This window comes from Lactuca sativa, chromosome 1 (assembly GCF_002870075.4).
Source record: "Lactuca sativa cultivar Salinas chromosome 1, Lsat_Salinas_v11, whole genome shotgun sequence".
In the NCBI taxonomy this organism is placed as follows: domain Eukaryota; kingdom Viridiplantae; phylum Streptophyta; class Magnoliopsida; order Asterales; family Asteraceae; genus Lactuca; species Lactuca sativa.
In genome coordinates, this window is record NC_056623.2 from 123,978,967 (window position 1) to 123,990,454 (window position 11,488).

Genomic DNA, 11,488 nt, shown 5'->3' on the forward strand with positions numbered 1-11,488 from the left:
ATTTTTATTAAAAGTCAACTTATATCGCAATACAATTTAAACCCATAAAAATAACTTAAATCACAACGCAATTTAAACCCATAAAAATACCTTAAAAATATATAAGGTGTTTAAATGATAAAATGGAGTGTTTTTTTAGACAACCTTAATTAAAATATAGATACTTTTTATTTAAATAATAAAAAACAAATAGGCTATAGTGATGGGTACACCAATGTTTAGTGGTTGTGTTTGGTGATGAAAGGACACTGCCAATGATTAGTTCTTGTTACTCCGAATGACCTACGTGTTGAGGAAAAAACCCTGATGGAACTTATAACACTGAGCATTTACAATCAGCTAGGGAAAAAGGAACCGAAGTTAAATCTCTTTAGCATTCAAGAAAAAAAAAACACCTCGAGCAAACAGGTACATTTTGCCTGTGGTTTTGATCTTTGAGCGCTTGCTGTGATTTTGATTTTTGATCTCTTAAATTTCTAACATCACTTGTGAATGATAACACTTTTGATGATTATTACTGTTTGTATGTACGTGCATAGATATTGAAAGCAAGCTGAGATGGCATAAACGGATGCTCATAATGTGATTCCACATGACCCTACAAGTTCAAATCAAGCTCTAACAAGACATTCAGAGGTTAGTTCATATACATCATGTATCTTGTTTTCGACCAGTTTAGTTTTTTTATTGATCCAGATCCTCTATCCCAGATGGAGCAGCTAATCCACCTCAAAATCCCTCTCCAGGTAATAAAAAATTGTACACAAGATTTCAATGAAACAAATTTCATTGGGAAGGGTGGATATGGTAGAGTATACAAAGGAACCCTCACTTGGGGGGATCATGAGAACCATCTAGTTGCTGTAAAACGGCTAGATGTCACTGGGTTTCAAGGTAACAAGGAGTTCCTCACCGAGGTCACAATGCTTTCACAATATCAACACGAAAACATTGTAACCCTTATAAGGCTTTGTGATGATAACAAGGAGATGATTTTGGTTTATGAATATACAAGTCATGGTAGCCTAGACACATATCTACATGACACTACCTTGTCGCAAGGACTATCATGGCCACAAATCCTCAAAATATGCATCGGTATTGCTTCGGCATTGGACTATCTTCATAATCAAGTGGCAGAAAAGCACAGAATAATACATCGTGATATAAAAAGCGCGAATGTTTTGTTAGATAAGAATTGGAATGCAAAACTTTCTGATTTTGGGTTGGCTAAGATAGGTCTAGCGAATCAACAAAACACATTTGTCACCACTAACCATGCTGGAACACATGGTTATTGTGACCCACAATATGAGAGAACTGGTTTTTTAACAAAAGAATCCGATATCTACTCATTTGGTGTCGTTATGTTTGAAGGGAAAATGACTTAAAAGCCCAATAAAGTTTCCAAAGCATTTAAAAAATCGCAATCATGTTTTGTTTCTTCAAAAAAACCCAACGAACATAACTTTTTGTCTAAAAAGTCCAACAAAGTTCCAAACCGTTCAAAAAATCCCAATTTTGTTTTGTTTAAGTCATTGGAGTTTTTTTTAACAGTCAAAACATGATTTGAGTTTTTTAAACGTGTTGGAAACTTTGTTGGTCTAACAAGTCATTTCTCCGATACGGTAATAAGCCACGTCATCTATTTTTCTTATTTGACTTTCAGGAAAGTGTAATTTAGTTGGGTTTTTTAGACAAAATGTTAAGTTTGTTGGGTTTTTTTGGACAAACAAAACATGTTTGGGGTTTTTTGAACAGTTTGAAAACTTCGTTGGGCTTGTAAATCATTTTCCCTATGTTTGAAGTTTTGTGTGGAAGGCCAGTGTGTGCTTTGATGTTCCATGATGAAAGGAGATTCCTTAATCATTTAGCCAGATCTTGCTACATAAAAGGAGAGCTAGACAAGATTATTGATCAGAGAATAAGGAAAGATATTGAACCACAAACGTTGCAAATGTTTTCAGCTATCGCGTATCAATGCTTGGAAGAAACTCGGGAAAAACGACCTAAGATTGCTGAGGTTGCATCCCAACTTAAGGATGCTGCAAGGATGATTCAAGTAAGTTTTTAAAATTCATTTTTATGTCTAGAGTTGTTGTGGAGTCTTATGGCTGCAAGAAATATTTTGATGGGTTTCCCTATTCATAAATACGCAACACATAAATTCCTGTGCTCTTTTACTTTTTTGCATTTTACTTAACAATATGGATATAATTTAGGACTAAAAGATAAGATTAATTATTTAAATACAAGCACATGACTTGCTAAAGTCAAAGGTTATGAAATTGTTTGTACTTTGTAGTAATGTCAAAATCCTAGAACATGATGGCTCTGTTTGATTTTGTACATGGAAATTGTAGGTTCTTGACCCTGTTGAGAAGATTGAGCTTCTAGTGGATGAAAGAGAGGATCTTCAGTCTAAGGTTAGTGATTTTGAATGGTTTAAGCACGAAAGACATTTTTTTTCTTTTATTCAATAAGTGTTGTATGTCTCGGTAAACGATGTTTAAAAAGAATATAATAACAAATGGAAAAAGATAAACTAGGGAAAATTTGTGAAATGTTCGACTTAATAGGAAAGCTTCATTTTCTAATGATTTTCGAAGTTAAGGAGTTATTCTTGCATGTTGCATTAAATAAACAGAAATCATACGTGACATAAAAATTCCAATTTATCTCACTTGACTCGAATTTTATAGTATGTGATGGTGGAACATGGGTGCAGACAAATAATTTTTTGACACAAGATACCCAAACGAGGAGGAAGATATGTTTGCAGAGCAAGAAGGTAATGCTGCTCATAGTTCTAGCAATCATTGCGCTTGTTTTATTCATAGTTTTAAGTGCTTGTGGTGGTTTTAATTGTGGCAAGTGAAGTATATATAGAGTTTATGATGTTGTCATCGTTTTCACTGTCGTTTTCTGCTAAGATGTATATTTTAAATCTCAGAAATTTATTTACTCGCAACATTTCTCAAATAGGGTTGCAATTTCGGTTATGTATAAAACTTGGTGGTGTACAGTGTATCCCGTGCTTTGCTGCGGGAATTTTCTGTATATACGCAGGAAAAAGATAACTACTATATAAGATTAAAGTTAACTATACAAAAAAAGTACAATCATAGTTGGTTATATTCATCTTTTTTTGGAAAAGGAACTTCCCTAACGAGGGTTTCCGGGCCAGCTTTCGCGCACCGACTAATCCCCGCTGCAAACATGAGGCTTTGCCTCATGCCCTGGAGTCACTGCAGGCGAACCTCCATGGCCACAAGGGCTTAGTAGTGTCAGGATTTGAACATGGGTCAATAGGTTATCCACCATATCTTCCACATGCCTTACCAAGTCACCACAACCCAAGTGTAGTTATATTCATCTTGTAAATATAAAAGTACTTTAATTTAATATGGTCCCTAAAATATCTGCTGAAAGCTTGAAACAGTACTACGGCAAATGTGTAACAATTTCCATGATGCAGCTGGGCCAGGGAAATTAATGGGTGGGCCTACACTCGGGGCAGCTGTGCAAAAAAAAAAATTAAAATTAAAATTTGAAAAATACTATACATTTTGGTCTATATATATATATATATATATATATATATATATATATATATATATATATATATATATTAGCTGTTTACCCGCGCCAAACGACGGGTGAAAATAAATTTTTCCAAATATTAATTTCTATAGTCAATTAGTTCTTTTACCTCAATAGTTTACTACATCTAAACAATTATCAATAATAATCATGCTAGTAGAAATGAAATCAATAAAAATTAAAATGAAAAGTTTGGATTGTTTACAAATATACATGAACATATGATTGATTTTACATTATTAATTGTATAAACTTCATTACCTTCGAATTTTCCGTCCAACATCACTAATATTAAGTATTTCCATATGAGATCTTTCTAGATAATGTCACATAAAGTAGACCATAAGAGAAAACTGGTTATAGAAGATAAATACCTACATTTGAAATTATTAGTCCCTAAACTTTATTGATTGTTATAGTGAAACATTATCGAATATGTTTGTTTTCTCATCAAATAATTTTTAGACGGACATAGAGGAACTTTGGAAAAATATCCTCTTTGCAATATGGCGAGGACTATTAGATTCATTTCTGCAAATGGTTTTCAAACAACAATTAACATCTTAATTTCATCGAGTGGTGAATAAAATCAAACACAAATGGTTAACGAATACAACCAACCATGTTGGTTTGATTTAGTTTTATAATTGTCGCCACAAACAATTTACATGTAAAATCAAATTTTATGATTTTTTTACGTTGAGAATTGATAATTTTTAAGATGCATCAAGATTTGAGCAGCTAAATCGGTAATAGAAGGTCATAGTAATAGAAGATCATAGTGGTTGTGATGGAAATTTTTCTACATCCACTCTAATTAGAAATAAAAATTTTGTTTCAACCGAAAAAATGATAAATATTTGGTGGTTTACTATTTTTTTTTTTTTTTTTTGTATTTCTCCCGCATTTGTTTATTTAGCATTTATACATTACTATATAATATTAATTTATTTATTATACCTTTTTGATTATTTACATTTTATACTATAAGTTATACATACTTAATTAGAAATATATTGCTTACCGTTTGTATTCATATCAAATTAGTTATTTTTACAAATCAACATCAATATCATTTATATTTGGGGTTTGGTATTTGAGGTTTATGTTAAAGATTTAAGATTGTAGAGTGGGTAAAAATGACCATGGGGATGAAATTACATTTAACCGATCATATATATAGGGGTTACCTATCTATTGTATTTTTCTTGTTATATGGCTTCAATATGCCGCAATATCTCCATTTTTAATTGTTTAATTGTTATTGGAAGTGGATTTAATGTAAGTAATTTACGACCAATAAATTTGTTTTTACGCATCACTTTGAAGCTGTTTTTTTTTTCTGAAATTGTTATGGGATTGGGAGGGTATTATTGTCTAGAATGGTGGGGGTAACACTCTTGTTTTGATGAGTATGATGAAGGGAATTCATCAATGGTCCACCATTTGACACATATTATATGTTCGATCTCTCCTCCATCAGTGCATCTTTCAAAGCTATGGAAACTGAAATACGAAAAGGAACATGTTTAAACTTTAAAGTCCAAAACATCGATCAGAAGAAAAAAAAGTAGATATATTTGAAAAACAAATCATACATAACCACTAAATTCCTATGTATTTGGTTGGTGTACTTTACATGTAGGTGTCAAGTACTTGATTAGTCCACAAAAATGCCCACTAACACCAGATTTATGCCAAAAGGATAAAGTTTAGAGGTCAATTGTGATGATCAAAACCTTTTGTAAATGTGGTCAATGATATGTCTTCTTCCATACATTAGCAAACATATCACCAACCGCAAGCAATGTGTAAAATGACACATCAAAATCAAACTAAAAATATACTTATTAAGGAAATATTTGAAAATTGAAAATCACCATTTGTTTGGTAAATTATTTAAACATCCAAAATCAAAATTGAGAAAAAAAACCATTGCTATTGCCAATTCAGCACTTGAGATAACACGTGTATCAAATATAAGCAATGCATATTGTCATACATGTTGCTACCATAGTCTATGCTTATAAAGACTGCAATAAGAGGAAAAAGAGGTTGATTAGGATATTAAATATAATTAGAGTACCTTTTTGATCTACGTGGTCATGATTCAACTAAAGTAAGAGACTTGTGGTTTCTCTTTAGAGAGGCTCTCTCGAATTTCTTTATACAAGTGTTGTTACCATCGATTTCAGGGCGGGTGGTGGTGGAGAGAAACCTAAATAGCAAGACGATTTTGACTTTTGAATTTGATTTTATGGTGCATATGGATCATTGGTTGATCAATTTAACTTTCCAAAGAAAAAAAGGGAATTGAACCGATATATGGGGAAGAGATGCAGCCGGAATCTCAGGATTCAACATAGACACCAGTGTGTGCTCTCTCCACCCCTGTCTCTCCCGATCGGAAATCAAACAAAAAAAAATCAACAAAAAAATGCAAGTTTTCTTCTTACAGAAACAATACCTGTCAATTTTTTCTCTTTGGAGTTCAACCTATGATATAGATTTGATCGATATGGAGAAAGTATGAAGGAGAAGAAACGAAAGGATGATGTTTTCTAGAGATAAAAGCAGAAAGTAACCTGGAATATGACCTTTTGGGCAATAAATTAGCATTTCTTTGCACAGGAAGTCTAGAGCTAAACAAAACCCGAATCTTTACCGGTAAGAATCCGACTATGCGCGAGTATGGATGAGGGCGGTATATATATATATATATATATATATATATATATATATATATATATATATATATATATATATATATATATATATATAACAAAAAAGAATTGACCCACTTCAAAATAATATACTTTGAACTCTTAGAACTCTTGTTTACAAACGCAGAGGGAAAATTTTATGTAAAGTGAGGAAGTGGATGAACGGTAAAAGAAAAAAAGTGATAAAGAATTGTCAAACAAAAGAGTGAAGATGTGAAGAATCAAAGATAAGGCCTAAGGGTGAAGCACGTGGCAAGCCCAAACCCCCTTATTCATATAGGTTGGTAAAACCAGAAAAATGAAAAATATTATTAAATATATATATATATATATATATATATATATATATATATATATATATATATATATATATATATATATATATATATATATATATATATGGGAAAAGTGAATATACCCTTAAGGGTATATAAGCTTAGGTACCCGAACACACCATAATACGTCGTTTTGTTTGATATATTCATTATAATGTTCATAAACTTCAATCTTAAGTTGATTTACTTTCAAGATATTCGAAATTTCCGTATAATCTTTCTCTTACGTCACATCTTTTTGCCGAACACTTATTAGGCTATATATTATAGATGAAAATGAAAATTATGTAAGAGAAAGATAAATGTGTAATTTATAAAAATCTTGGAAGTAAATCAAGTTAGAAGTTAAATTATAAGAACATTAGACAATTAGAATGTATTATATGATACAAAACAATGTATTATGATGAGTTTGGGTACCTAAGCTTATATACCCTTAAGGGTATATTCACTTTTCCATATATATATATATATATATATATATATATATATATATAACAAAATAAAGTAGGATGCTATAATAAGCAAGAATATTGTTATTTTTTTAGTATAACCAAAATATGAAAATGTGATCTTTCTAGTTGCTTTGATGTTTCGTTAATCATGTACGTACAATAAGCAAATAATGTGGCGTGCTATAATATGAAAATAAAGTGAAGTACGTTGCTATTTTTTGCGTTTTACAAAAATAGGAATATATAATTTATTTTTTCTGGTGGCTTTGATGCATCTATGATAATGTAGGATGTTATATGATATTTTTCGGTGCCCTCGATACATCCATAATCATGTAAGATATTGTAATAAGCAATTAAGGCAAGTATGTTGCCATCTTTTTAATTTGTTTGAATTTCGATCACCGAAACAGTACAATCTTTGGTTTTTCAGTTGTATTTTTTCGTAATAGATTGTTAAATGGAAAAATGGAAAACTATATTGTTATATTTGATATCATGATGTTTATGTTTGCACTTTAGTCTGTATATTTAAATTATACTTGTTTAAAAATGTCATTATCTAGTTACAGCCCTTTACACACTACAAAACTATCAACCTTTAGTGGTGACGTCTATCTTCAGTAAAGCAATTGACACATTCATTATTCAGGTAATTTATATTGCTCACCCTAATTATGAAATTTATTTGCAAATTGGTAACTTTGGCTCATTAAATGAAACGTGTTGGGCTTGTTAAGTACGTTGGGCATACTCAGTGTATGTTGGGATGTAACGCCCGGGATTTATCAGGTATTATATTGCTTTTATTCAAATTTAATTATTAAGTATTGGGATTTTTGGGACAAAGCAAACGCTGGGCATATAAAGTGTACGCACGGCCTACACATATAAGGCGTAGATCGGGAGAGCCCCATGCGTATGCTAGGCCTACCCAAGCGTACGCTGGGTGTAGAGTGGCCAGATGTAAACCCTAAAATTTTAGGGTTTGCACCCTATTTAAACAACTTATGATCTTCAAATCCCTTATCCTCTCAGCCTCCCTTTCCCTTTTAATGCCCAACTCGAACCCTAATCCATTTGTTTGTATTTTGGAGCCTACTTTGAGTTTTTGGTGTACCTTTGGTGATTTTGAAGAAGAAGCAGTTTGAAGAAGGAGCAAGAGCTTGGAAAGGGCTTGTAGATCCAGAAGTTTGGCATCATTTCTGATCCATTGGAGGTATAAAGCTTTCTACTTGGCTAATGCATGCTTATATTTCATTTTGGGGTGTTTTATGTCACTTTTGGACTCCATTTTTTAGGTTTCTTGTGTCTTGGTAGTCCTAGACTATAGGAGTTGTCCTTTTAAGCTCTTGGAAGCATTTAGAGTCATAAAAATCGGACGTTGATGGTTAAGCTACAATCATGTAAGTTTTTGATGGTCACAAAGTTTGTTTAAGGACTTAATTCACGTTTTAACCTTCATCTATGCATGCAAAGACATAAAGTTTGTAACTGTAACGCCCCATTCCCGGTACATATTTAATTCATTAAATGTCCATTTTATACAAGCTACTCGACGAGTTGGTAGCCTTAACTCGTCGAGTAGAGGCCAGTTAAAGCGTGGGTTTTAATGAGGCTACTCGACGAGTCGAATCCTAGACTCGGCGAGTAGGCCGAGCTAGATGAAACCCTAATATTTAGGATTTGCACCCTATTTAAGAAACATTATGGGCCTCTATTCCAGCCTCCATCACCTCCAGAGCATTAATCCTGAAACCCTAATCCTTCGTAAGTGAACTTGAGCTTTCTTGGTTATTTTGAGTGTTATTTGGTGTATCTTGAAGCTACTGGAAGAAGTGGAAGATTGAAGAATCAAGGGAGAAGGAGTAGATCTAGGAACTACATCCCATTTGCCATCTTTTATGGTAATCAAGCTTCCAACTTGGTCTTCTTTCTCTTAGATATATTAGTCCCCATATTAAGAAGGTTTTGGCTCAAAAAACGTTGGTCCTTGGTGTTGGGACGTCCCAAGTGGTTCATATCTCAGATCTAGGTTCTAGGGAGGGTTACATGGTATAAAGATGCAAACCTTATGGCCATGGTAGCCCCATGCATCTTGTAGACCTCATCTTAGGGTCTTTTGAGCTTAGGGACCCATGCATGGACGTAAAGTTCTTAACTTTACATGTTATATTAACCCTAAGAGCCCAGATCAACCCTTTGGATAAGATGAGCTCCACAGAAATCAAGTTTTTGGACAAGGATTTTAGGAAACTCGGCGAGTCGTTCTTGGGACTCGGCGAGTCGGGGATTAGTTCCCTAACTTTTGCTATTCTAAGGAATCTATTTGAGTCTAGAGGGGGACTCAACAAAATAGACGTGACTAAGGACTTGGAAATCATGGGGCTCGGCGAGTGCATGAGCAGACTTGGCGAGTCCAAGGCAACCTCCCAACCCATGAATATGGACTCGACGAGTTGTTCATATAACTCGGCGAGTCATAGACTGGACACATTCATATGATGAAGATGGACTTGGCGAGTTCAAGAAGGAACTCTACGAGTCAAATGTAGATAGTCCCTATGTAATGATTGAAAGAGAGCTTGTCGAGTTCATGCTAGACTCAACGAGTAGAGTCGGGGGTTGTATCATTTGAAAGACTAGGGACTCGACGAGTTGGTGGTCCAACTCGGCGAGTCAAGTCAACTGGAGGTTGATTTTGACCGGGATGTTGACTTTGGCCAGGGCTAAAATGGTCATTTTACCCTAAGAATAGTTATTAGTTTTTGAGTAAGTGTGCTTATGGAAATTATAGTCGGAGAGTCGCCGGAGCAGCAGCCAGAGATTTCTCACTCGGAGTTTTAGCAGTCAGTCACACGAGGTGAGTTTTCCTTGAGTAGGAATGGGTGCAAGGCACCACTGCCGGCTCGTTTAAGTAGTATAGTATGTCGGGGTAAGCCCGATGTCGAGGATAGCCGATGCAGTTTATATGTTTTCGGACTGTGGTCCGATGCTGGGGTGGTCCCGAGAAGTAGCTATGTATCCTTGATGTCTTTATGATTCATGCATGTTATTGTTGTGTCTTATGTGTTTCGGGCTTGGGCCCAATGTCAGGGTAAGCCCGATGTATGATAGTTTATAGATTGTACGTTCTATCTTACGGGCTTCGGTCTGATGCTAGGGAAAGCCTGATGCAGTTTATGTGTTTATGTTATACGTTTTGTTATATGCTATGCTATGTATGTCCTAGGGTAAACCCGATGTCGGGGCAAGCCTGATGCTCGATGCGGTCGGATGCCAGGGTGAGCCCAATGCCGGGCAGGAGTCCGCTACCGTGTAAGCCGATGTCAGTATTCATCCCGATGCAGTTGGGAGTAGTCCCAGAGTTATATGATTTATATATGCTATGTGTATGGTATGTGGTAGTTTTGGGGAGCTCACTAAGCTTCATGCTTACGATTTTCAGTTTTGGTTTAAGGTACTTCAGCAAGTAAAGGGAAGGGCTCAGGTTGATAGCATGGCACACACCACAGGTTTTGGCCTGGGAGATCACTCTGGTATTTTTATTATATGTTTTGAGTACATTATTTTACTTGGTGTTTTTAGATATGCGGTTTATGTTTTATGGTTTTTATGTTATGGCGATGAGTTTTATGTTTCGATTATGAACTTAAAAATAAAATTTTTGGTTCGTATTTTTGGGATGTTTCAAGTTGGTATCAGAGCCTTGGTTTGAGAGATTCGGGCATACCTTCGGGTGTGACTATACTCAAACTAAGGAAATGGTATAAAGATTTTGAAAAGGCAAATGAACATTGAAAAAGAAAGAGTTTTGAAAAGAGAAAAAGGGTGTGGTGTGTGCAATTAGCCAAGCTCAAGTAAGTACTCCCGAATTACCCATACTAGTTTATGCTATATTATGACTATCAACTTTATTAGAACAACATGCTAGATTAGGATTAAGGATCTAGGAAGGATGTCTTACATGCCTGTTATATGTGTTTCAGCTTTATGAGAACTACATGCTAGTACAGATTTGTCAGTATGATATCCAGAGTAGTATATGCTTGATTATGTGTATTCGATGCTCTAATGCTGGTTGCTCTGCGCTTTTAGGAGTCTTAGTTATCTTTTACTAACTAGTAAATGAATATGTACGTTACATATTGCGAGGATTAAATAATTTCAGAAGGTTAGGTCTAGCTCTATTGTGCAGCTCTTGTCTAAGTCCAACCATTGTAGGGTAGGATCTCTCATTCGAAGAATTATCTAGTCTTAGTGATTTGTAATAGTATCCATGAGCTAGTTAGGACGAGGTAGCAGAGACTTCTTATGCAACTGATAGCGGAGAGTGGGTTAGTGATTACCCTAGGGCAAGCCTAGGAAGACT

At 34.5% G+C, this 11,488-nt stretch overlaps 1 protein-coding gene and 1 long non-coding RNA gene across 2 annotated transcripts; one reads left to right on the forward strand and one right to left on the reverse strand.

The window, feature by feature from the left end:
* The first annotated feature begins 248 nt into the window (after positions 1–248).
* LOC111893532 (putative receptor-like protein kinase At5g39000) lies at positions 249–2,549 on the forward strand. The gene is made up of 5 exons (XM_023889610.2): positions 249–636; positions 711–1,369; positions 1,822–2,062; positions 2,364–2,426; positions 2,541–2,549. Exons 2-5 carry the CDS (start codon positions 711–713, stop codon positions 2,547–2,549), a joined length of 972 nt encoding a protein of 323 aa, XP_023745378.1. The 5' UTR covers positions 249–636.
* Positions 2,550–4,733: 2,184 nt separating this feature from the next.
* LOC111893571 (uncharacterized) lies at positions 4,734–6,302 on the reverse strand. The gene is made up of 2 exons (XR_002850904.2): positions 5,690–6,302; positions 4,734–5,109 (listed from the first exon to the last, which is right to left on the reverse strand). It is a non-coding gene; the product is annotated as an uncharacterized LOC111893571 (long non-coding RNA).
* Between the last annotated feature and the right edge of the window lie 5,186 nt (positions 6,303–11,488).

What these genes read in the sequence shown, in the direction of transcription:
- LOC111893532 (XM_023889610.2), top strand. Translation starts at nt 711, where the DNA reads ATGGAGCAGCTAATCCACCTCAAAATCCCTCTCCAGGTAATAAAAAAT. An exon ending in TACTCATTTGGTGTCGTTAT is followed by an intron (nt 1,370 to 1,821) that starts GTTTGAAGGGAA and finishes TTTGTGTGGAAG; the next exon opens with GCCAGTGTGTGCTTTGATGT. An exon ending in ATGCTGCAAGGATGATTCAA is followed by an intron (nt 2,063 to 2,363) that starts GTAAGTTTTTAA and finishes TGGAAATTGTAG; the next exon opens with GTTCTTGACCCTGTTGAGAA.